This window comes from Cardiocondyla obscurior, linkage group LG01 (assembly GCF_019399895.1).
Source record: "Cardiocondyla obscurior isolate alpha-2009 linkage group LG01, Cobs3.1, whole genome shotgun sequence".
NCBI lineage: Eukaryota > Metazoa > Arthropoda > Insecta > Hymenoptera > Formicidae > Cardiocondyla > Cardiocondyla obscurior.
Window position 1 is genome coordinate 8,741,836 of NC_091864.1, and position 23,966 is coordinate 8,765,801.

At 33.0% G+C, this 23,966-nt stretch overlaps 5 protein-coding genes and 1 long non-coding RNA gene across 9 annotated transcripts; 2 read left to right on the forward strand and 4 right to left on the reverse strand.

Moving 5' to 3' along the window:
• Positions 1-1,437: 1,437 nt before the first annotated feature.
• On the forward strand, positions 1,438-4,896 carry LOC139104762 (protein arginine N-methyltransferase 9). 3 transcript variants are annotated; one of them, XM_070660460.1, is made up of 7 exons: positions 1,438-2,083; positions 2,166-2,292; positions 2,411-2,812; positions 2,943-3,938; positions 4,019-4,163; positions 4,291-4,389; positions 4,455-4,896. In XM_070660460.1, the coding sequence occupies exons 1-7, from the start codon at positions 1,915-1,917 to the stop codon at positions 4,797-4,799; spliced, it is 2,283 nt and encodes a 760-aa protein (XP_070516561.1). In that variant the 5' UTR covers positions 1,438-1,914; the 3' UTR covers positions 4,800-4,896. The 3 variants fall into 3 exon arrangements, with proteins under 3 accessions (XP_070516561.1, XP_070516568.1, XP_070516577.1); XM_070660467.1 differs by having other exon boundaries at positions 2,069-2,083; positions 2,380-2,812; XM_070660476.1 differs by lacking the exon at positions 1,438-2,083 and having other exon boundaries at positions 2,172-2,292; positions 2,485-2,812.
• A 685-nt stretch (positions 4,897-5,581) lies between these two features.
• LOC139108621 (serine hydrolase-like protein) lies at positions 5,582-6,478 on the reverse strand. Its single transcript, XM_070667468.1, has one exon. It carries the CDS (start codon positions 6,476-6,478, stop codon positions 5,582-5,584), a length of 897 nt encoding a protein of 298 aa, XP_070523569.1.
• Positions 6,479-6,590: 112 nt separating this feature from the next.
• Positions 6,591-11,076, reverse strand: LOC139104778 (CWF19-like protein 2). Its single transcript, XM_070660487.1, has 13 exons — positions 10,937-11,076; positions 10,718-10,780; positions 10,383-10,574; positions 9,870-10,286; positions 9,288-9,788; positions 9,097-9,208; positions 8,896-9,035; positions 8,757-8,822; positions 8,366-8,674; positions 8,126-8,281; positions 7,869-8,051; positions 6,885-7,781; positions 6,591-6,795 (listed from the first exon to the last, which is right to left on the reverse strand). Exons 2-12 carry the CDS (start codon positions 10,718-10,720, stop codon positions 7,653-7,655), a joined length of 2,208 nt encoding a protein of 735 aa, XP_070516588.1. The 5' UTR covers positions 10,721-10,780; positions 10,937-11,076; the 3' UTR covers positions 6,591-6,795; positions 6,885-7,652.
• A 570-nt stretch (positions 11,077-11,646) lies between these two features.
• LOC139104809 (myotubularin-related protein 9) lies at positions 11,647-14,576 on the forward strand. The gene is made up of 7 exons (XM_070660523.1): positions 11,647-11,808; positions 11,910-12,075; positions 12,141-12,433; positions 12,530-12,633; positions 12,707-13,011; positions 13,128-13,451; positions 13,700-14,576. Exons 1-7 carry the CDS (start codon positions 11,647-11,649, stop codon positions 14,101-14,103), a joined length of 1,758 nt encoding a protein of 585 aa, XP_070516624.1. The 3' UTR covers positions 14,104-14,576.
• A 1,769-nt stretch (positions 14,577-16,345) lies between these two features.
• Positions 16,346-18,894, reverse strand: LOC139104999 (uncharacterized). The gene is made up of 5 exons (XR_011546111.1): positions 18,455-18,894; positions 17,680-17,917; positions 17,310-17,592; positions 16,761-16,843; positions 16,346-16,680 (listed from the first exon to the last, which is right to left on the reverse strand). It is a non-coding gene; the product is annotated as an uncharacterized lncRNA (long non-coding RNA).
• Positions 18,895-19,043: 149 nt separating this feature from the next.
• LOC139104716 (scm-like with four MBT domains protein 1) lies at positions 19,044-23,554 on the reverse strand. 2 transcript variants are annotated; one of them, XM_070660383.1, is made up of 7 exons: positions 23,360-23,554; positions 22,141-22,553; positions 21,985-22,074; positions 21,318-21,832; positions 20,376-21,226; positions 19,606-20,258; positions 19,044-19,538 (listed from the first exon to the last, which is right to left on the reverse strand). In XM_070660383.1, exons 1-7 carry the CDS (start codon positions 23,403-23,405, stop codon positions 19,368-19,370), a joined length of 2,739 nt encoding a protein of 912 aa, XP_070516484.1. In that variant the 5' UTR covers positions 23,406-23,554; the 3' UTR covers positions 19,044-19,367. The 2 variants fall into 2 exon arrangements, with proteins under 2 accessions (XP_070516484.1, XP_070516474.1); XM_070660373.1 differs by lacking the exon at positions 23,360-23,554 and adding an exon at positions 22,926-23,328.
• Positions 23,555-23,966: the final 412 nt, after the last annotated feature.

A 23,966-nucleotide genomic window follows, 5' to 3' on the forward strand; every position in this document is an offset into this window, starting at 1 on the left:
TGTGTTGTCGATATGTCGTCCACGGTTTCCTCCATGCAAGATGATGCATCGACGCTTATTCAAGACGTAGTAGGAAAAATTTATCACTTACATTACAACATAATTAATATATAATTTTTAATTTTTAATTAATTGCATAATGTACTTTTAGTTCTGTCCGTGTGCATGTGGATTATTCGTGAAAGATGGAACCGAAACTGAAGTTTCTATCAATTCGGTGTATATACCAAAAGATAAACTCATTAAAACGTACTACATTAATTATAATAAATATAACATACAATAAATGTATATAAATTTTATATTTTATAAATTACACAATTAATATTGTATTTTATTTTAAAGTGCCTCCTCCAAGTACAAATTCTTGAAATTGTAAAATAACATACAATACTTCTTGCATTTCAGTAAACTTGAAAAATTAGATTTAAATCTCGAGACAACAGAAATTGTACAAAAAAAAGTGTGCGACAACACAGCAAAGATCGGAAATATCAAGACGCAGAATTTGGAAAAAGATACAACTGTCAAGCATTGGATACAGGAGGTTGTGCAACTCCGACTACAAATCCAAATTGAGAAGCTGCATAAAAATATCGAGTTTTTTAAACGAGAAAATGAATATATTCGATGCCTCGTGGAAAAGTGTCGCTCTTTGTCAGAAGATATAACGGATTTGCATCAATTATTACCAAACAGAGACGGATATTTCGGTGCGAAGTTAGATTTAGAGCATACATAATATTGATTTTCTAAATTTTAATTCAGTTCTTATAACGAAAGTAACACATTGTAGATAATTATTCAGGATTCAGAACAATGATTCGTTACTTACTAACAAAATATCACGATGAAAACGGGATAATGACCACATTAATTAGGATATTTCAAGGTTTGAGCATACAGCAGATGGCCTCGAGATTGTTAGCTCCGTTTTTAGGACAATCGACTTCGAGAAACAATTAAGTATTTTATAGAAAGCAATAAATAAAATCGCACTTCTTACAAAAATTTCCAAATAAATATTAAAAATTACTTGCTTTAAAATATTTAATTAGTACTTAAATATTAAAAGCACTGAACATTAATTATTTTGAATATTGAGATGCTTAATAATAATTTTTTTTTAATTCGAAATAAGTAAATTTATACTTACGAATTTAACAGTTAATATTAATTTCGAAACTTTTATAAAGAGCCCCTATTACGTGTTGTATGAGAAATTACCCAAACGGTATTAAAATTTCCATTCTAAATATAAAATACAAAATAAATTGTTAATTATATTTATTAATTTTTTTTTATTTTTAGGTTATTTTAATTTAATAAAAACTTCTTAACGTACAATAAGCTATATGAAAAAATTTTATTATTAAGAAAAAAATAAATTAAAATGTGGTCTTTAAACTTGCAAACAAAATTTATTATTTACCTTTGATCACGCACATTAAACCATTCAACTTCTACCAACCGCTGGTATACGTCCACATACATCTACGACTGTCTGTTACATCATTCTTGCGTTGAGCCTAAATTCTCGTGTGTAAAAGCCTTATATTTATGAACTACAAAGATGGTCTCCGGACGATTTTTCCTCACTTCTCTAGCTTTATACCCTTCGCCGTCAAGTACAGTTTACGCTTCCTCTTGATATTCTTACTTCCATGACTCAGGGTTTTATTGCGATTGCGCGTTATTTTTAGCATGGCTTCTCCTGCACCATCTTACGCTTACAAATTGGAGTAAACAAATATTTAATTGATCTTATATACGTATTAGTATGTATGTATACCTAGTTAAAATTATTTATGTGATCATTAATTATTTCGACGAGATCGATGATCAATTCCAAATTGTTTAATATACATGTAGTTATAATAAGAACAGTAGGAACATAAGAAGGTTTGATGCAAAATGCAAGCAGAAGTAAACAATATATCGGAAGAGTTATTACAAAAAGCCAGAGCATATGACAGAAATGGAAATGTTGGAAAAGCCTTTGCACATTACATTGCTTTTGCTCAAATTTCGCAATTATCCGAAAGAAAATTGGAAATTGAAGAAACTGTTACAAATGTACTATGTAAGATATATTATAGCATTTATAAAGTTTAAACTTACAAAACAAAGACATAGTTTTTATTACAATATTTATTAATTTTTAGGTGAATGGGGAATGCAGCTGGCAGAGAAGAATAAATTTTCAGATATTGTAAACTGCTATAAATTTTCTTTAGATATTTATCCAAATAATCCTCGTATGCTAAACAATTTTGCAGCACATTTGTTAAGGTAATCGTATTATATATACACTTAAATATTAACTAACTTCTTGATTGTGTTTTTCACAATAAATTCTTATAATTTTTGATCTAAAAGACTCATAGAATGCCACATATACTTGTTAAAGGAATAACGATCCCATAAGGGCAATAGAATATTTAAATAGAGCTTTGAAAGTTGATGTTAACTTTCTACCAGCAGAACGAAACTTGCAAAATGCATACAGTATGGCAGTGGATAGGTGGCATTTTACAATGCTCAATGACAAACAAAGAAACAATGCTTTTGAACAAGCTATACGTAAAAAAGTTAGTCAAGGCTACAATACAGTGTTGGATGTAGGAACTGGTACAGGTCTTTTAAGTCTGTATGCAAAAGATGCTGGAGCAACAAAAGTTTATGCATGTGAATGCTCTGAAGCAATGGCACTCATTGCAAGGGAAGTATTTGAGTCTAATGATGCTACTGATATAAAATTAATACCAAAATTATCATTTGACCTTAAAGTACCTGAAGATATTCCAGAAAGGTTTGTATGTGTTGTACATACATGTATGTAGAGTGTAGTATGTGTATATGTATATATTATTTTAAAAATAATTTGCATTATTTAATTATTATTGTGCATTTATACTAAAACAGTGTATCTGTAATTCTAGAGTAAAATTAATAGTGACTGAAACATTTGATGCTGGCTTATTTGGAGAGCTTGTAATACCATCTATGATTAATGTGCACATGAATCTTTTAGATTTAAATGGTATGGTAATACCAATGGGTGCAACAGTTTACACAGCAGCCGTTGAATGTGAATACATTAGATACAAATCGTCAGTGGTTTTTGATAAAGTAAAATATTATTGTCCTCTAAACTTTGATAACGTGTTCATATTATCAGATGACGAGTATTACAATACGGAAAACCTGGAGAAAGTTCAAATTAATTACATTACAGAACCACAGATGCTTTTTAATGTGAATTTCAACAATTTATTAGAATTACGCGAATTTTGCAAGGATGGGATAAAGCAGATGTTGCAAGCCAAATGTAAATACAATGGTATCATAGATGGTTTAATTACCTGGTTCAAATTACATCTTGATGAAGAGATTAGTCTGGATTCCTCGGATGGGAAATCTTGTTGGCAGTTTGCTGTTTTCCCAACAATGCCAGCTGCATGTCATGAAGGTGATGTCTTGACGATAAAAGCAGAAACTTTGAAGGGAAAGCTAAAATGTTCTTATAGCGCGAGTAATGTGCAATCTCATGCGAATTATACAACTTTATATCATTTGCCAGAAGAAGTCATTGCATTCCTAAATGACTTTGATTATGTCAAGCTGCTCACAGAAATTAGTAGATATCACGAAAATAGAAAAATAAAATATATTTTAGATACTTCGCCTTTTCCAATCTATGGATTGACACTTTTAAAAGAATTTAAAGATTGTAAAGTTTTATATTATAAAACTGACAATCCAACATTACGTATTTTAATTGATCAAATCACTCATAATAGCGGATTGCAAGGAAAAGTGGAAATAATATCTGATTACAAGGAAATTCCGTATCCTTTAGATTCTATATTTATTCATAACTTTGACATTAAAGGTGAATTAAAAGATGATCGAGATAGTTATTATGAAATTTCCAGGTACTGTATTGTATGTGATATTTATATTAATAATTTTTTTTATTTTATTAAAAATTTGTTTAATAATTCATTATCTTTAGAAACTTACTTACAACGAACGGCGTATTATTGCCGCAAAAAATTTTTCTAATGGGACAATTGGTATATTCAGAAGATTTACCAAATATGGTTTACGTGCAAGATGCAAATGTCTTAAGATATTCATTCAACACATATATTGATACGGTATAATAATGCAATGCTTTTAATCATGTCATTTTTATTTAAATAAATTTTTTTAAGATAATATAATCATTAGCATTTTATAGAATTTGCTTAATTAATTGTAAAATAAAAAATAACTTTTTTCCAGAATTTGGACAGTCAAGATAGCCAATATATGCGAGATAATAGAATTAATAAAGTAAAACGTACAAATTATAAAATTGCTGAACATATTAATAAATATAAGGTAAGTTTATGTTTACAAATTTATAATTTAGGTTAATTTTTATTTCCATACTTATTGTGTTATAGATCAACCAAATATTTGATTTAAATTGGAGTTTATATTCATGTGAAATTATGTCGGAAGCACAGATACTGGTGGAAATAAATGAAACCGAGACTACTGAAACATTCGTAAATTTCGGCAAAATAAATAACAAAGGAAAAACTATACCAAATGCCTTAATATGTTGGTACAAGATTCAACTCAGTCCGCATCATGTACACAATACAAAGAATAATGAGTCTTTCATGAACCATACAGCAATTGTTCTTGAAGATGAGTTAAGAGACATTATTTTGCGAGATAAAGAGGTAAAAATTAAAATCTACCAAATGAAAGGTTTAGTGAAAATTACAATATTAAATTTATAAAAGTTTATAAGAATAAACTATTTTATAATTTTATACTATTTCTAATGAAAAATACATTTTTACAAAACGTTTTTATATGCAATACATTTTGTAATTATTTTTTGCCTTACCATACGATATTACAAATATATCATAATATAATATAAAAATATAAATATAAAAAAATATAAACTTGAAAAAAATTGCATTTATACAGACAAAAAAGATAATGGTGTATTAATTCTAAGAACGACAGCATGACTTTGACCACTTTTTTCTTGCTCATTCTACTGATACTTTTCGAACGTTTTCGAAGTCTCGGTACAGATAAATTTCAGGATTGACAGATTTAATATTTTTTTTACTTTGAATTTCTCAACTGATTAAATTACCATTTTTGTTTAATTGTAATTGAGGATTAAATATTATTTATTTATTCGTTAATATACTTTTTAATAGCAATTATAACAGATTACAGAGCGCGTACTTCGCGCGCGTTATTACATTTGAACATTTGTTATAATTCTTATATTAATTTCTTTAAAATAATTACAATTGCACATACTTTGAAATTGCACAATTAAGTAATCGGTCGTCCGAAAATTATTGTATGAATTTTAATAACAGGCGTTTTGTCAGTATCGCGCAAATAATTTTAGCTAACAATCGAATAAATTGAGTTAAACAAAATTAATTCAATTATTCCACATTTCTGCTACTGACATTAAACAATTCATAACACCTTAATATACATATGTACATATTGGACAATCTACACGTGTAGTACAAGTACACAAAATCATTTACAATTTACTAATATTGTTATTATTCAGTATTCTACATATAAACGGTGCAACTTTTTCGGGATTATTATTATGAGTGTCATGATTTCCATCTACATAAATTATCTTTAACATAGTTTTAGCTCTCATTGTTTTGAGTACTAACTCACCAAGTACATCATTAAAAACAATAATACCATGAGATGGAACAAAAAGGTATATTGGAATTGAAAGTATGTTATTAAAATCCTGGCAATCATTCATGTTCAAAAGTGAAAAAGGATTATTTTTTAATCGCACGTCTCTGTTATATATATACTTGTCATTCACTTTTGTAACTGCACGCTCATATATCGCATGGGCAGCTTCCGAATTTAAAGACGAAACTCTTAAATTCTTAAAAGCGTGCAACATTTCATCTTTAGTGAAGGACTGTGTTTCTTCAGCTTGGCAAGCTTTTTTTGAAGCTGCAGATGCGACTTTAAAATATGATACAAAACCTCTATCGAGGAAATTCATAAGAACCCCATCAAAAGAAATTAATTTTTCGATTCTGTGCGGATGAAGAGTACTGAATAGTAAACCTACTTGCGCTCCCATGCTGTGCCCTATATAAATGCACGTTTTCCACTGCAGTGCTTCTAAGATAAAGTGTATTGTGTGTGCATAATCCATCACATCTATAATCATCCAAGATGGAAAAGATGATGACCATCCATGGCCAGGTAAATCTATGCAAACATAATAAAATAACTCTTTTGGTAGATACTTCATCAATCTAGTAAAAGATCCTGAATTATCTAGCCAGCCATGTACTACCAAGACTGCCTTTCCGTCAGAGGAACCATAGGTTTTGCCAGCAATGTAACCCCATGGCACAGGTAATTTTATTTCCTTAAATTTTTCCACCTCTGTCATTTCTGTTGCTCTCTTCGTACGTCTTGCTGAATTCGAAAAATCTTATTTTCTGAAACAATATATTTTTAGAGCTTGCCACATATTAATACTTACGAAAAAGAAAGCAGCTTACCTGTTTTGTATATAATTTAGAATTAATTTATGAAATTTATAGTGATTAGTTAAACAGACTGATAAAATAGATTAAGAAAAGTCTCAAGTGATAATTGGTGATGAACAGAATGAAAAAAAACTTAACCCTTTCATTTACTGCAAATCTCGACTGTCAATTTATCACAAGTACGATGTTGAGTGATTCTCTAAATCTTTTAGATCAACTACGAAATAAAGTTTAAATATTCAAGCATTGATTTATTATTCTCTTTTTGTTATTTAATAATAATATAATTAATAATTAAAATAATACCTATAGTGCGAAGTTCTATTTCCAATCTAAATCATAGCTCTTCTATTTATCGTCCTATTTATCGAGGTTATCTTATTCGAGATAGTCACGGTGATGATTATAGAGCGTCAGAACCACATTTATTCCACTATTTCAATTCCAATCCATATCTTTCTTTTCATTTTAAATGAGCTACATTTCTTAGCGTAATGCCCGTCGATACGAGACTGTCGGTTTATTATTTTATTGTCTTATCTTAACGGTCTTAGTTTACTTTGCTAGGTGTATGAATAATTAACTAATTATACTATAGATAATCGGTGACTAGGCAAAAATGGATACTTATACTTGCAAAGTAATTATGCTTAAAACAGACTTAATAAATAAGAATGGAAATGCAAATTAAGATGAAGAAATACGACAAAAAATCCTGTTAAAGAAGTATATTGCTAATGTAAAAATTAGGAATAATAAAAAATAATGAATTTACTTAGCTAATATGCGAGTTTATTTTTACACCAAAGCAGCAAGTTAAATACTAATTAATCAAATGATAAATACTACAATACTATAAATCTAATATAACACATAACATAATAAAATTTCAGGAAGATCTTAGCTTGTATGTTTAACGATAATTATAGTAAAATAATTTTACAATTAATCTTTTCTTGCTAGATAATAAAGACGATATTACACATGTAACATACATTAAATACATGTTTATTAACAATGTACAGATGCCAAATTCGTTTAAAAATAAAAAGTACACATAAATTAAATTTATAATTACGAGAAATTATATTTTTTCCATTTTTCTGTAAACTCTAATACCTTTACTCTTTGCTCTTCAAAGCTTTGTCTTTTTGGTTTCCGCCATAGTTCATGATCCAAGTCTAGCATCCCACCTATTATTTCCTAAAAAGAAAAACGTACGGACATACGTTAATTTATAAAGTGTAAATGTTTTAAAATAAATAGTTTTAACAGTTGCATTTCACATACCTGGGCAAAATTCTGTGGAAACATTTTATCATCCTCAATTACGTGAGCGTAACCAGGATGCGAAGCAAATTCTACCATAAAATATGATAAACCATTTGGTATAGCGTGGCGTATACCTTTATTTGCTAGATCGACAATTTTTTTATTTACGGACCACTCAGTTTCACATTCTAACAAAGCTTTCTACATAAAATAAAATTAATCCAAGCATTATTAAAGTTTTGTCTACAATATAGATCCTATAGTGTTTTACTTGCCTTAAAATACATCGGTGCCAATTCGCCAATTTCTTTCGGCAATGGAATACATTCTAATTGCATGTGTGAAAACTTACTACATCTTTTATACATTTCAAAAAATATCGGGTAAAGATTTTCCGCCATAAACATTTTTGTCAACGTTCTTTTTAATTCCTGTAAAAAAATGCACGTTATGCGGTTTGATGTCACATCGTAAAATAATACGATATTTCGAAACTACGTAAAAAAAAAAATTACTTTTAGCCTATTCCACACATCTTCGTCTAGTTGTAACTGACATGCCACGTGCTGCACAGGTGTCAATATACAATGGCCTGTGCTTAAGGAGGCACAAGCAGGCAAACTTAAACTAATTGCACAATCCATTGTGACAATCAAGTGCTTTAACATATTTTTGGAATCCAAGCACCATAAGCAATTGTCCATAGATTTCGATAAATCCTTGTGTTCTTTAATTGCCTGTATACGATCCAACTTGTCCTGTCTTGCTTCCAAATCTGTTTGTGCAATTTTTCGTTCGAATGTTTCATCCATGCGATCCATGCGCTGCAAAAGGAGACATTGTTATTTCCATTTCAATATTAATTTGCTCAACAATTTTAAATTTGATTTTGGATGAACGACTTACTGTAGAGGCGAGTTTGGCAAAAATCGCATCGTCTTCACTCGCAGATCTTCCTTTCTCTCGTTGAAACTGCAATAAAAATTTATATTCTTGCATTAAAATGACTAGCAGCATTTTAGGTTTACTTATTTCGATCACTCACCATCTCTTGTAAGGAATATTTATCATCATCTATGAAATGACGTACTCTCTCGCCGGAGATGTGTGTTTCTGCAATTTTTTTCTTTTTGTGCTTTTCCTGCTTTAACTGACTGCTTCTAGGTTGTATCGGTCTTGCAATACCTAATATACATATTTTCATCGTTTACTATTTTATTTGCATCATAAAAAAAAAAAAAAGTACCTTTTGCATCCGTTCTCGTAAGAATTACGCTACTTTCTTGTACATTAAAATTACATAATACAAGGTGTTTTCTTGCATATTCCAACTGGGTTTTAAGTTGCATTGCCAATTTCTAGACAGATTTATTTTAGAAAGTAAATTTAAGATTAAAACAAGTTAAAAATTTAATAACATTTAATAGAATACCGTACATCATCACCCATTAATTCAGCTTTAACGATTCTTGCTCCTAATTTATTCATTTCTGCTTCAGTTAAAACATGCTCATCGACGTTTTTACATTCATCTATTTCGTTTGCATTGTTAATGTTTCCTAAATCAAAACTTTCTTTTGATTCGGATTTGGATAACTTAACAATATCACGTTCTTTTTCAAGATTTTTATCTTTCTTCCAGTTCTTGACACGATTACTAACAGGTGTAGCCTGTTGATAATAATCATCATCATCTTTGGGCTTTTGATAAGTCTGTTTCAATACCGTGCGGCATTGTAATGAGTAGTCCAATTTATTGTATTTCTCGGCACCTTCTCTACTTCTAGATCTTGATCTAGAATGCTTTGTCTTTTTAGAAATTCTATAAGAATTCTTGTCACTTCTGTCATTATGTGATCTTTTGTGATGTAGTTTATTTTGTTCAGCATTGGATATTCTTTCTGCTTTAATTATCATTTCCTTTAAAGTATCCAAGGACTAAAAAGATATATTATTTAATGCGCATAATTAATAATTAATATGAGCTTTTATTCAAATTATTTTTAAATTAAAACTTACACCCCAACGTTCGGCAACTACCTCCTCCAGAGATTTACCATCTTGAAGAGCTTGCTCCTTAGCACGTTGAAGACTTTTTTTCAGCCAATTTGCATCCAAAATCTGATGATTAATAGATTTTTCTAAATAATTTTGAGGTAATCCATCACCTCCATTTTTCCAGTATGGATTCAATTCTCTGCTACTTTGCCCTGGTTTATTCAAAATTTCAGCCCTATCTCTTTCTGTTGTATCACATTTTTGCAATTTTGCATTGGGCTTTGATAAATTCGGTATAAAACTTTCCACATTCATCCATTCGTCACGTTTAACTTGATTTTCTTGTATTTTGCAGATAAGATTTCCAGTAGTGCTCAACAAGCTTTGATTTCCATCATTTTTCTCTACCCATTCAAATTTGTCACTGTTGTCATCTTTCTAAAAATTTTTTTTGTTAATAAATTTTATAAATTTTATATTATAATCTTACATAAATATTTTATAATCAAATATAAGAAAATCTTTGATACTTACACTGCTACTACTACTACTACTACTTGATGAGTACTGTCTTCTCCTTTTCTTATGTTTTTTACTTTCCTTTTTATTCCCTTTTTTCTTTTTAGATTTGGACTTCTTACTTGATTTTTTATGTACAAATGAGTCAATATCTTCATTCTTGTGTTTAACTTTATCAGTTTGGGTTTCACAAGTAACTGCATAATCCTGTTCAAAAATACTTGTATAGAAAAATAATATAACTAATATGTAAAAAAAATTACTTAAAAAGTGCAAATTTTGCTATATTTATATTATAAAAAAAAAAACGAAAAATAGTATGCATTGTTTTTTTGCGAGATAATAATTACCATAATTGGACTCGTATAGCAAGGTTTTACACGTTCAGTACTTCAATCGTTTCTTTTAATTATCTAAAAAATTATGTTGAATTATTTAATCAATAAATGTTTAATATCTCAATAAAACTTAGGAATGCCTCCACCACCCTCAATTTCGATGAATTTGAGCTTATTTGACGGGATTTTGCGAAATTTAACGAATCCGTTGATTAAAAGCGTCGGACTTACCTGAGCTCCGAGATTTATCGTTTTAAAGTCACCCTTATTCTTAGATTAGAAAATCTGTCATTTTAGTGGTTTAGTTTCTTGTTCTTCTATTTGGTCTTTTTTTTTTTTTTTCCAAATTTTTGTGCTTCTATCAGTGTCTGATGTGGCACAATAACCTCTTCTTTTAGTTAGTGCTATATTTTCTATTTGGTCTTCTTTCAGGAGGTTCGAGACAATACAACGCCGTTCCTCAGTGTCATTCGGTTTACTCGATAGGTTATGTGATCATCACGTCATATGGTGCGCAGTGCCATACTCTAACATCACCTATTTCTCTTTTTCTCTCTCTCTCTTTTTCTCTCCTTTTACTTCCTCCAGTTTCCCCACTGTGGCGGACAGATTGCGATATCGCGAGCGAAGCGATGCACGGGGAATACGTTGATTACGGATCGCCTAGAGATAGTAAACAAGGCGCACACCAGCTGTAACGTTATCTAGTCACTACCAAGATAAATAAAACACCTGATGAAAAAAGCAATTGAATCGGGTTTACTCGTAGAAGTGTGAATCTTCTAAAGGAGTAATCGAGGTCAACGTGACGAATTATGTCCCGCAAATCCTGTCGCGACAGTTTGGAGTAGGTGATGGCTTAGGTTATGTTGTTCTGTCAAAGTGTTCGTACTTCATTAAAAAATTCATCGGCCATCGCGTAGAGCGGAGTCAAGGCTATAATGGGCGATCACATCGGTGATAACATATTAATTCCTCAAGTCGACAATGTCGTGTTGGTCGATAAGAGCGATGGCAATAATAAGAGCATGGATGGAACACTGTGCATTAGTGGTCACCACCTTATCTTGTCCTCCAGGCAGAATGATGGACAAGAGCTTTGGGTAGGCATAGATAAACAATTAATTTTCTATGCTTATAGATAATAATATATTGGAGAATTTATTATTAATATTATAATGCTTATAATTTCTTTTCTTTTTAGCTGATGAACAGAAATATTGATGTCATAGAAAAGAAACTGAATACTCAAAACACAGGCGGTAGCATAATATTAAAATGCAAGGACTTTCAAATCCTACAATTAGATATTGGGTCTACTAATGATTTAATCAATGCTATATTGTCCATAGAAAAATTAATATCGCTAGGTAATTTGTTAATATCTGTAACATTGTGTGAGAATTAGATGTATAATTATTATTTTATTTTACAGATCAAACTCTGCAATATCCCTTTTTCTATCGACCACAATCAACCAACAATATCATGGTACAAATAGAAGATGGATGGACAGCATTTGCACCTGTTTCTGAATGGTCCAGGTTGTTAGCAGCTCATGGAGATGAATGGCGTATCAGTTATTTAAATAAGGATTACAAAATTTGCAATTCATATCCATCGGCAGTTATAGTTCCACGACAAGTAGATGATAAAGTTGTAATAGCTTCTGCTGGCTTTAGAGATGGCGGAAGATTCCCTGTTTTATGTTATAGACATGAGGGAGGAGTGAGTCATATATTATTTTAAAGTCCTGTGTTATTTTCTAACTAAAAAAAAACATAAATTAAAATTAAATAAAATTAAACTTTTTTTTTTATATAGAGCATATTGATGAGAAGCAGTCAGCCGTTATGCGGTGCTACTGGTAAGAGATGCAAAGAAGATGAAAAACTATTAAATGCAGTTCTTGGTCCTGGAAGACGTGGGTAAATATACAATTATTTTTTAATTAATTTATATTTTTTGTTATTTGTTATAACTATTGATTTTCATGTGCAGTTACATAGTGGATACAAGATCAGTTAATCAGGCGCAAAGTGCTAGAGCGCGAGGCGGTGGCACGGAAATAGATGCAGCTTATCCGCAATGGCGCAAAGTACATAAAGCAGTTCCTCGACCGAACGATTTAGCCGACAGTTTCTACAAATTAATAGAAGCTTGTAATGATGTAAATAGTTCCACTTCACAGTGGCTATCGAAGCTGGATAGTAGCGGATGGCTAACTGCTGTACAGAGTGCTCTAAATGCTGCTTGCGTAACTGCGCAATGTCTGCATCAAGAAGCCGCAGCTGTACTAGTGCACGGTGGGTATATTACAAATATTAATATCGTAATATTTAATAATTAAACCAAAATACATCGTGTCCTTTTTTGAGATTTTGATCGTGTAATAATAATGTTACACGATTTTATTTTATAGGCAGTACAGGCAGAGATTCTACGTTGGTCGTAACTAGCTTGGCTCAGGCAATACTGAATCCTGATTGTCGAACGGTACGAGGACTTCAAGCGCTCATAGAACGCGAGTGGTTACAAGCCGGTCATCAATTTTTCAGTCGAACTCGTTGCGGAGCATATCAATCTTCAAGCTCGCAAAATTCGACACACGCGCCGAGTTTCCTGCTTTTCCTTGATTGCTTGTATCAGCTGCATTTTCAATTTCAATTCAGCTTCGAGTATACCATGGATTTGCTTATCGAATTATACAAACATGCTTATTCCTCGAACTATGGTACATTTTTAGGTATGTGAATTATTACTTATTCCTATTTATTTTTATTTCTGTCTTATTTTAATTATATATTTTTCTAAAATTTGTTTCTTGATACAAAATTTTTTTACGCTTACGTAAAGTGCTGCACATGAAAATAATTATATCACAAACTCTACTACGTAAAAATTAAATAAATCGTTAAAATATATCAAATTACATTTGTATACATAATATGTAGTAAATGGAAATGCATATATATTAAATACCTCTTTGTTCAGGTGATTCAGAAGCAGAAAGGATAAAATTGCGGCTTTCTGAGCGAACTTACAGTTTATGGTCGTATATGAATCAACCAGACGTTTTGGAACAGTGGATAAATCCATTATACGAGCCGAATCCAGGAGTGATTTGGCCTAGCGTTGCACCCATCAGTATTCAATTGTGGAAAGAGCTGTATCTTGTGCATACGAGCGCAGCTCCGTGGGACGGCATGCTCTCTTATGCGAAACAGATCAAGCAAAATCATACGGCAGTACGTAAAGTGGCCGGACAATTACAAGCGCAAATTAAACAAGCATTGGAGGAGATCCGATCGGATCCGGATATTTCGCAGGAAGACACAGACAATCAAGAAGACCATCTCCGTATAGCGCAATTGAGTCTAGAATCTCAGAGTACTTGATACAAATTATGAAAGCCGAAAAAATAAACCGAAGAACTCTGCGCTGCAGATTTAATGATCTTGTCAATATACCTTTAGTTATACAATACAATGTTAATTCGGAAGGATTAACGATCTTCACGATAACCTGCCACGAATGCTGAAGCCTTCATAATTAATTCTCAATACAATTTTTTCTTCTCGCCAGGGCGAAGAAAAGAATGTCTATTAGTTTAAGAATAGGTCTACGATTTATGGAGCGCATTGTCATTGTCAATATAGATTTAAATATTGCGTATCGTAAAAAAGTATTTCTCTCACGTTAATCAACGTTATAAATCACAATTTTCGTCTACATAGTACAGCTTGCATTACTGAAAAACTGTTAAATTCTATTAAAAAAATTTAAATAAGACGAGATAAATTGTGATATTTTTTATTTTACGACACAAATGCATGGTTTGTACCATACATGAAACAATAATTGTAAAATACACATATACATATACATATATAAATATATGTATATATATATATGTATATACATAGCATATACATAAATTTATTTATTTAAATGTAAAATAAAACGAAACTGGACTGTATATTGTAAATCCTAATATTAAAAAGCATAATTGCGAGGGTAAAATTTGCAAATTTTTCATTCGAGCGTACAGAAAGAAGGAAATCTCGTTCATTCGGGGGTACGGACGAGTTTTTACCGTTATTCGGGAAGGATGGCGGGAGGGCGGTGGATGAGAGAAGAGAAAAAGAGAAGGGGGAGTTAAGGGCAGGATTGTTGCCGCTGCCGTGGTAAAAGGAGGAGAGAAGGTTGGAGGGGAAAGCGCGGCAGGTGTTCACACACAAAGAAACTGAAAGGGAATCCCACGGCCATTGGCTCCTCCACTCAGGAATGCATCAAGTTTCGTCAACGTTCGCGTTTCGCGATCGAATATACATGCACGTGCATCCTCTCAATATAATTGCAAGACGAAAGTAAAAAATACGCCACGTTAAAGCCATAAAATTCAAGAAAGACAAAAAATTAATTGGCGTCGATCAAAGCACATAAAACTTTTAACGAAATTAAAGCAAATAAAAACGATCGACGTTGCGATTTTAATCTAAGTAATTTTAAATGCAGGTTTCGTTTTGCTTGCATTTTTGCATGTTTCTTGAAGGCCCCAAGGTTGCGTTTCTAAGCGTAATAGAATTCGCGCAGACTCGAGTGACACGTGAAAGCGAGAATGGGTAGGCAAATTTGAGACCGGTATAATTTCCAAAGTTTCATTTTTGACGCTTTACTACCGTGAACATACTGAAAAGATTGTTTTGAAGCATATCTCTATGCAGAAGATCTAAAGCTCAATCACAAAAAGCGCTGAGAAAAAAATTTTCGAGATTCAGCTTCAGATTTATAAATATGTACTTATGTTTATTGGAGCATCCTGAAGAGACTACCTTCGACGCGTTCACGACGCCATTTAGGCATCATGTCTTGGCGGCGGCGGCGGCGGCGACACGGGCGAGCGCGCGCGGAGATTATTATACCGGTTTCGAATCTGCGCGATGGAGGAGATTCGTGAGAAATCGCGACCTCGCGTCTGCGACCGTTACCTCATGATACCGCTGCGTAGCTTCGAACCTTTCTCTATTTCTTTCTCTCTCCCTCTCTTTATCCTTTCTTCGACTTGTCCCTCATTTACCTCGCGATATCACTTTTCCCAGAAGCCTCAAGAGAAGAGAAGAACAGGTGTGTTGGTCCTCACGCGCGAATGCGCGCGCGCGCACGGCCGTTCGCGCTCTCCTCGCCTCAGCACAGGTCCAGTATCCTTGGATGAGTGTGGATCTAGTCACGCATATAATCGTGAAACGTGGACTGAATTCAAACCCATCCAGGGCCGCTAGACGGGCGTAGAAGATGATCCCACGTTGTCCAATTTTCCTGTTTCTCAGGACCGGTCCCCGTGGAAATTTCCTTCTCTTCTTCGTCCAAAGAGACACAAACGTCGTCCACGAAGCCGGAAAGCGGAGTGATGCGTCCGTCGAGAATGGCATTAGCGGCCTCACTTGTAGTAGGGGTATTCTCGGAGAAGGGGCCCTGTACCGCCATTCTCTCTCTTCTTCTCTCACCTTCGTTTAACTCCTCGGTCATTCTTCTTCCTGCGTTCTCGGGTTCTCTCCTTCCCTTTCCATTTCTTGCTCGCAGGCAGACAGTTACCGTCTCTCTGTGAGGCCCTTAAAGAGGGGCGAGAGAAGGGACGCTTTTTCCCAAGGCGTCCGGGGATCACAACAAAGAAAGATGCGATTTTCGAAGCAAAGAGCGGACAGCGAAGCGACCGCGGAGAGACGTTTCTGGATAGCAGCCTGAGAGCGGTAGTAAAACATCTCCCTCTCTCTCTCTTTTTTTATCTCTCTTTCTTTTCTCTCTCTCTTTTTCTCCTCCTCTCTTTCTTTCTTTCGATATTAGAGAAGAGACATATATACCGGAAGGCGAATGCCATATTCTTGAGTAAAATGCGTTCGCTCGCTACGCTTCCGCGAAATGAACGAGATGAATGTCGGATTCTTCTTTTATCAGCTCGTAAAAAAGTGGCGTCCCTGTATCATATTACGGTCGTTATAAAGTATCGAATTCAAAGAATGAATTATATACCAAATTGAAAATAAATTATATATACCAAATCTCTTTATTTTGAAAAATTTGAGCACCACTGCGAATCAAAAAGCCGTTCTAAGGCAGTTAAGAATGTCCCCTTCTTACCTGAAATAAAAGAGTAAATTACCTGAAAATTCGAAGAATTTTGATTGTATGCTAATTTTGAAGAAATGCATTTGAAAAGTATTAGAAGCATAAAAAGCATGTTTATTACCGTGATTTAATTTTTAGCGAAACATAACGTGAGTGTGTAAATTGCAAAAATAACATTAATTTCTTATCAACTTAATGTAAACACGTATAAATCTTACAATTGATAAAAATTTAAGATTTTATATTTTCTATGTAAGAAACAATTTAATTCTCTTGTTTTTAATACTATTTCTTTCTGTAAATTAAAAATCTGAGACAGAACGTTCTCATTATTTTATATTGGAACTTAAAAAACGAAAATTTTACTCGTCTTTACTGGCAGTTAAAAAATCTACAAGCTCAACACTCCAAAATTCTAGTTTACAAAATTTTCTTAGAAATACAATGCAATTTCAAAATGACCTGAAACCGAGATTACCTTTGTCCATCGTAAAATTCTTAATATATAGTGATTCCTTTACGAGTTATGCATTGCTGTATTTCGAATATTCGCGATAAACTCATCGTTGGCGAATTCAACAGGTACAGGGCACCGATTGTGTTGCGCAACAGCAAGCGTGTGAGTAACCTTGAACTTCATCTTTTCTTTATCTTTCTCCCAACAGCATCTTGAGCGAAAAGCTGGCGCAGCGATGGTTTATTTTGCACGCCATCAAAAACAATAGTTCATACAGGTTATAGTTTCATCATGGAACAAGAATCTAGAAAATAAGAAATACAATACAGTTTTGATCTCAATAATTCAACTTTGTTGAAACATAAGAGATCGAAAATCGTTTCTCACCTACCTTCTAACTAATTTTCTTTAGTTTTCTACAATGTAAACGGTGCATATCTAAGCTATACCTGCACGAGTCGCATATATTCTGCATCTTATTCTAGTATTCTTCTGAAAAGACATTCTTTAGTGCTCGGCCGATCTCGAACGCGTTATTTTCTCGCTGCAAACCCCTCGTGGTAAACATCGCACGGGAATGCCAGGCGTCTAAAATCCGGTTGTGAACCGCTTGAGATATTAGAAGGTCGCTGGAAACCAAGGAAACTTGTGATAAAGACAACACAGGTAATAAGTAGGTAAAAAAAAAGAATACAAAAACCAGAAATATGTGTTATCAATACATCATACAATTAACAATTTTTTGCAATCAAATGCATAGAGTTCAGATTGCATCGAAAGAAATATATTTTACATGTTAATTTGAAAAACGTACAAAAGGCAATCAACGCCAAATAAAGGATAACTCTGAGTAAAATAAATATTGCTGTTTCACGTTGAAAATTGATGCTTAAAATTAGATTTAATTTTCAGATTAAACACTTGGCTTTTACAGTAGTCTGCTATTCAGTTAATACAAATAAGATCGTGATTTATGAAGCCCTTATTTTGTCAAGAAAAATTAGAGCACCACTGAGACCTATGGATTGCTTTAAAGACAGATGGGAACAGAGAAAAAGGAAGGCGAAAGACCGGGAGGGAGAGAAAGAAAGAACATTAGGTCGTGGAAAGCGAAGGGAAAGGAGCGAGGTGAAGCTCGCAATTGTCGTTTCCATAGTGATTTATACCTCAAGAGCACAGCCAGGAGCATCTAGCCAGTATCCTAAGGCGAAAAACCGGACCGGTAGAAAACCGGGAACTTGATTCTAGCACGCTCTGTTATTGATATGGCGAACTATCAAGGAACCAATACACCATCGGATTGAACATCTATACTCTTACAATTCATAAAGTATTATGAAAACACAACCGACGAGAATCTTGCATTGTCTAAAGTTTTAAAAAATGTTTTGAAACTTACCTTGCGTATCAATTTTTTGCGATGTTATCTGTTAAGAATCATTGGAAGTGTGAGCTAGCGAGTCAAAGCATCAGAGCACATAGCGTCGATACATTAGCGTCCACCGTACAGAAAGATTCCCGCGAATCAAACCAGTCGCACGACTCACTGTATTCCAATTTATTCATTTATTATTATAATGAAGTCAGTATTATTATATCCGAAAAACTAGTCTACGAGTACGTACGTATTCTGGACATCCCAGGCACCAAAGTGCGAAATTCTATACGATCGATATTGCAAAACCATCTCTTGATAATCGCAATTCTTGGGAAATTCGCAAATCTCTTGAAGTCTCGAGTAAATCGAGAGCAATATTTGTACGCATCTTTCGCTTTTATTTATTACAAGTTTTCAAACAAAAATACATAGATCTTATGTATATCATAATTTTATATACTAACTAATCAAAAATGTTATTTATAATCCTTGTACTTTTTTATAATTATCTGATCGTTAAAAAGATCAGATTTATCTATCTATTCTGGCTATAAAAATAAAATGGCAATAAATATTTAGTGAAAAATATCAAGTTTTTTTAATTTAAAAGCCCTGGATCTTATTTGAAATTTATTAAGTTTTGATGTAATTAATATATAATAAGCATTATGAATAAAAAAAGATCTTAATAATCAAATTGGTCAAACAACTTGATATTGGTCAGGCTCGATTTCGTGAATGTGTCGTAGGAAAAATGTAACTTTTACTTGTTCAACGTGTCTGCATAATTTCATAGCTAAACTGGTTCGTAGTTTCATGTGTTGAGTGAGAGAAGGAAGATTTAGCAATAAAAATGCAAGACCGTCAATTTCCTAAAAAACAGAGAAACTATTATCGTGAATTATAATTGCAATTTAAAGTTTAAGATTGTGCACTTACCTCTTCTTTAACGCGATAAGCGAGATCTTTGCAATCGTTTGTTTTTCTGAGATATCGAAACACGTCGTCCACGCTCCAATATAGTGGATTTGAATCCAGCTTTCGAGTCTTCGGTCGTCGTTGTGTTTTCTGCAGTTTCATGTATTCGGCGTCTGCATCAGAACAATCAGATTCTATGCTCGTATCCCAATCTCTTTTAGTTCCTCTAGCGATGCCCGTTCCTTGATTGAACTTTGCGGAATGTTGCTTCGAATTTAAATTTGAGGGACTGGATAGCTCTCGATCCTTGGGTTTTCTGTCATTGAAAGAACTGCCCGAATCTTCTGAAGCATTACTGGAAACTATTTCAATTTTGAAATCATCCGATTTGTCAGATTTCTCCAAACCTTTCTGTATCATAATATCTATTTCTGAGAGCGGCTGTCTTCCATCGAATGTTTCTTCAGTATTGTTTTCTGAAATATGCTTTGCTAGATCTAATGATATAAACGGCATTTCATCTTCATGATCATATTCTTCGATTATTTCTTTATGCTTATTTGCCCATCTGCCACGTCGTCTTTTACGCCTTCTACCCCACGGTTTCGGTTTTTGCACCATAATACTTGTGTATCCTTTCGGTTTTCCTCTTTTGCCAGTTCCAACCGCGGTCGCTAAAAATTATAAATTAACATTAAATATGCATGTATGCAATTAAGATATTAATTATATAATTTTATAAACACAATAAATTTGCATTTGTAATTTCTTGAAGATATTCAATTACTTACTAAATTTCGTTTTCGACGTCTTATAACATTCATCTGGACATTCGCTTTCCGATATATGCAATGGGCCAAATAAATTCGGGCACACCATTAATTTTTTACAAATACTTCGGCAAAAATCTGCTACCATGTCTCCCGATGTAACAATAGCCACGCTCGCACGATATGTATTATTTTTATGCTTTGCCTTTAAAACTTCTAAATGATATCCAGGATCAGGTTTAGTATCACACTGTAAAACTTTCAAAATTCTAGCACTTCTGTAGCCAACGGATACTATCATCGATAAAACTTCCCGCATAACTAATATAACTGGTCCAGGGCCTACTGACTTTGGAAGGGTTGCTAATTTGCCTTTCGATATCATAGGACCCGTAAAACATCGATAATTAAAATATATCTTTGGACACCAGAGAGAAGAACGTGGTTCGGATATCGGTATGTCCAAAACATTAGTTTTCTTCTCATCTTTTGCAGACGTTTCTAATTTTTTACAAAGCTCTATATAATCGTGTGGAGGTTTTAATGGATAATGATTCGACTCGCACCATCCTACAGGAAATATTTGCAAGGAATGCATATCGACTACGTGATCTGACCGAAAATATTCGTAATTATCTAATTTTATCCATAACAAATCGTCAATAATTTTGTTAATGTGAGCTGCACAGATTACGTGTTCGTGTTCTGGATCAACAGCTTCTAATCTCATACCACATTCAAAGCCTGCTTCAATGGCATTAGTACGTTCGCCAAACAAACTTTCAGGCGCTGCATTAGCATGGAATGCTTCCAAATATTCATCCCAATGAAATATTCCTGTCTTTGAAATCCAGCCTTGTGGATGAGTGATCCTGCAGTATTCAGATCAAGATTTAAAAAAAGAAAAAATAGGTAACACATATTTTAAATTGATATAATTGTTAAAAATTATCTGATACTTACATAATATTGTTTTTTTGTGCCCATCCCATTGGAAATATATATGGATGTTCTGCAGTACACAGCCATGTATTATTTTCTGAATGATTAGAGACAAGCATATCGTCAGATTCGTGTGAGGACTCGGAGTGTACATCAATATTCACAAGAAAATATATATCGTCAAATACTTTTGTTACAGTAGCAGGGCAAATTTTCATACGATTTGCTGGATGCAAAGCTTCCAATTTCATTCCAACTTCAAATTTATGCTTTGAATGTTCTACAATATTGTTAAATAATGTTTCCCCTAATTCTTCATTATCTTTGGGTTTAGATTCCAATAAATCTTTCCATTCTTCATAAGTATGTAAATCAATTATTGAACTAGGTGGCTCCAAAAACCAAGTGGAATTTGATTTTGACGTAAATCCATACGAATATAAACGTTCGGACGTACAAAATATCCAAAAATTTTCACGAGTAGAATCTGGAGTGTCGTATCTCAACAAAAGACGTCCTCCAATGTTCTCCATAATCTAAAAAAAGAACAAAATGTTTCAAAATACATTGAATAAATATTTCTAATTATTAAAGCACTTAATAGTAAACATTATGGTAATTTTTTTTGTTTAAAAACTTTAAATTCTACTAAGTTTTCTAATTCTTTAATTTCTAATGCTATTCTTACCGTGGCTACCCATAATTTGTATGGATGTAACACATCACTTATCTCAACTTTCATACCCTGTTTTATCCTATCTGCCATACTCAGACCATCCTGTAAACGAAAATTACGTTAGAATACAGATTTTAATGCAAACTTTTAAAAATATCAATGTCTCACCCCTGTTAACATCTCAGCTGGGAGTGTACGTGCTGTGGTTAAAAACTCTTGCAATTTTTCAATGCAGTCTGGTGATCTCTCAAGTATAACATCAGGTGGGCTTAATTTCTTACTATTTTTTACACTCCAGCCAAGTTCGTGGCCAGCTTCTTTTGTAAGATTAAACCAAAATTCTAAGGATCTATCATCACCACCAAAATAACGTAGCCGTAATAAAGGTCCACAGGCCATGACAATGGAAGCAACCCAATATGATTGTTTGTTCTCATCATTATTTTTCTGTACTGGTACTTCCAATGACATGCCTATCTCAATACTATTTTGCAGTGTCAGCTCCACATGAGGGAACATGATCTGTGGCACTTCCACACTCTTTGTGGCATCGAGATAGTCTTGCCAAACAAATCCATATTCTAAAATATGAAATATACTACAAATATTATTCATTTTAAGTTTAATATGCATTAAAAATAAATTGTAATTTTTTTTTAACATTTTAAAAATATAATTGTAACAAAACTTTTATATTATGTAATATAAATATTACATTCAAAAAGTCCTGTGTTACTTATGAATTAATAATATTGATAAAAAAAAGTTTTAATGCCATATAATTATATTGTTCAAGAATATTTTAATTAAACAAAATTTTTTATTTTTTTTTATTTAAATCATATTTTAAAAAATTAAGTTATAAGTCATCTCTATTTCATTATATATTTAATTTCTTTGATTTTAATTACGTATTAATTATTATATACAAGAAATAATTTTTATGTAATAACTTTTGTTCTGCCATTGTTGCTGTTGCACATAAGATGTATAAAACGCCATTTTCTCAATTGTTAATGAAACAGATAAAAAGTAAAAGCACATTTTTAAAGATACAAAAGCACGAAAGATAACACGAAAACAACGCAGCACGTGCTTCTTAGCAGTCAAATTTTATAATACATGGTTTTTTTTCCTGTGCGAGTCATGCAGCTCGCTTTTCGAAGTTTTATTTAAAAACGCATTCAACTACCATGTTGCTTATAAACCACCTTTATCGAGGAACAATAATGCTTAAATTGACCGTGCCGAAACAAACGCGTTTGCGCAAAAAATAATTTGACAATATCATGTGAAACCTGTTAGTGAAAAAATTCACGAATTTTGCACGCGTGTAGGTGGAAATTTCACGAAATTTAAAACGGTCGAGCAGTTACGAAATTTTTACCTCCGTCCTGCGGCCTCTCCTGTACTCGGCCCTCGCATCCCTCCATAATTTTATTTACGCCGCCGAGTTTGCGAGCGAAATACACGGCGGGACCATCAATGAACTTATCTGACCCGGTGATTTTGCGTGCAAAACAAATGTCGCAGAGGACCGGTAGCAAATGTAACACCTACGATTCACCGTGCGCGAATGAGTGAAGGGCAGTGATCCCAAATATATTGTAGGACTTTCGCGCGCGTGCGCTGCGGCGCTGTACGTGTAGCTCTGGAGCCTAGTGTCATAGTTAACGCATCTTGCAACAAAAATTTTCTTTAAAATAGGTGACAAGACAACGAGCTATGTTGGACTTCTTAATTTTGGCAACTGTTCAAACAATGCATTAAAGCCGGTATTCATAGATCGATATCTTAGATATTTAAAGTTCTTATAATAACTTGTCTCAAGTAACTCTTAAGACGGGAATATAGCTCTGTGATTGGTCTAAACTCTATCTAAGACGATGTTAAATATAAAAATTGACCATTATATTCATTCTCGAATGGAACACTTAAAGTGATCCGAAATAAAATAATAACTAAATAAATGTTACAACGTATAATTAATGCGT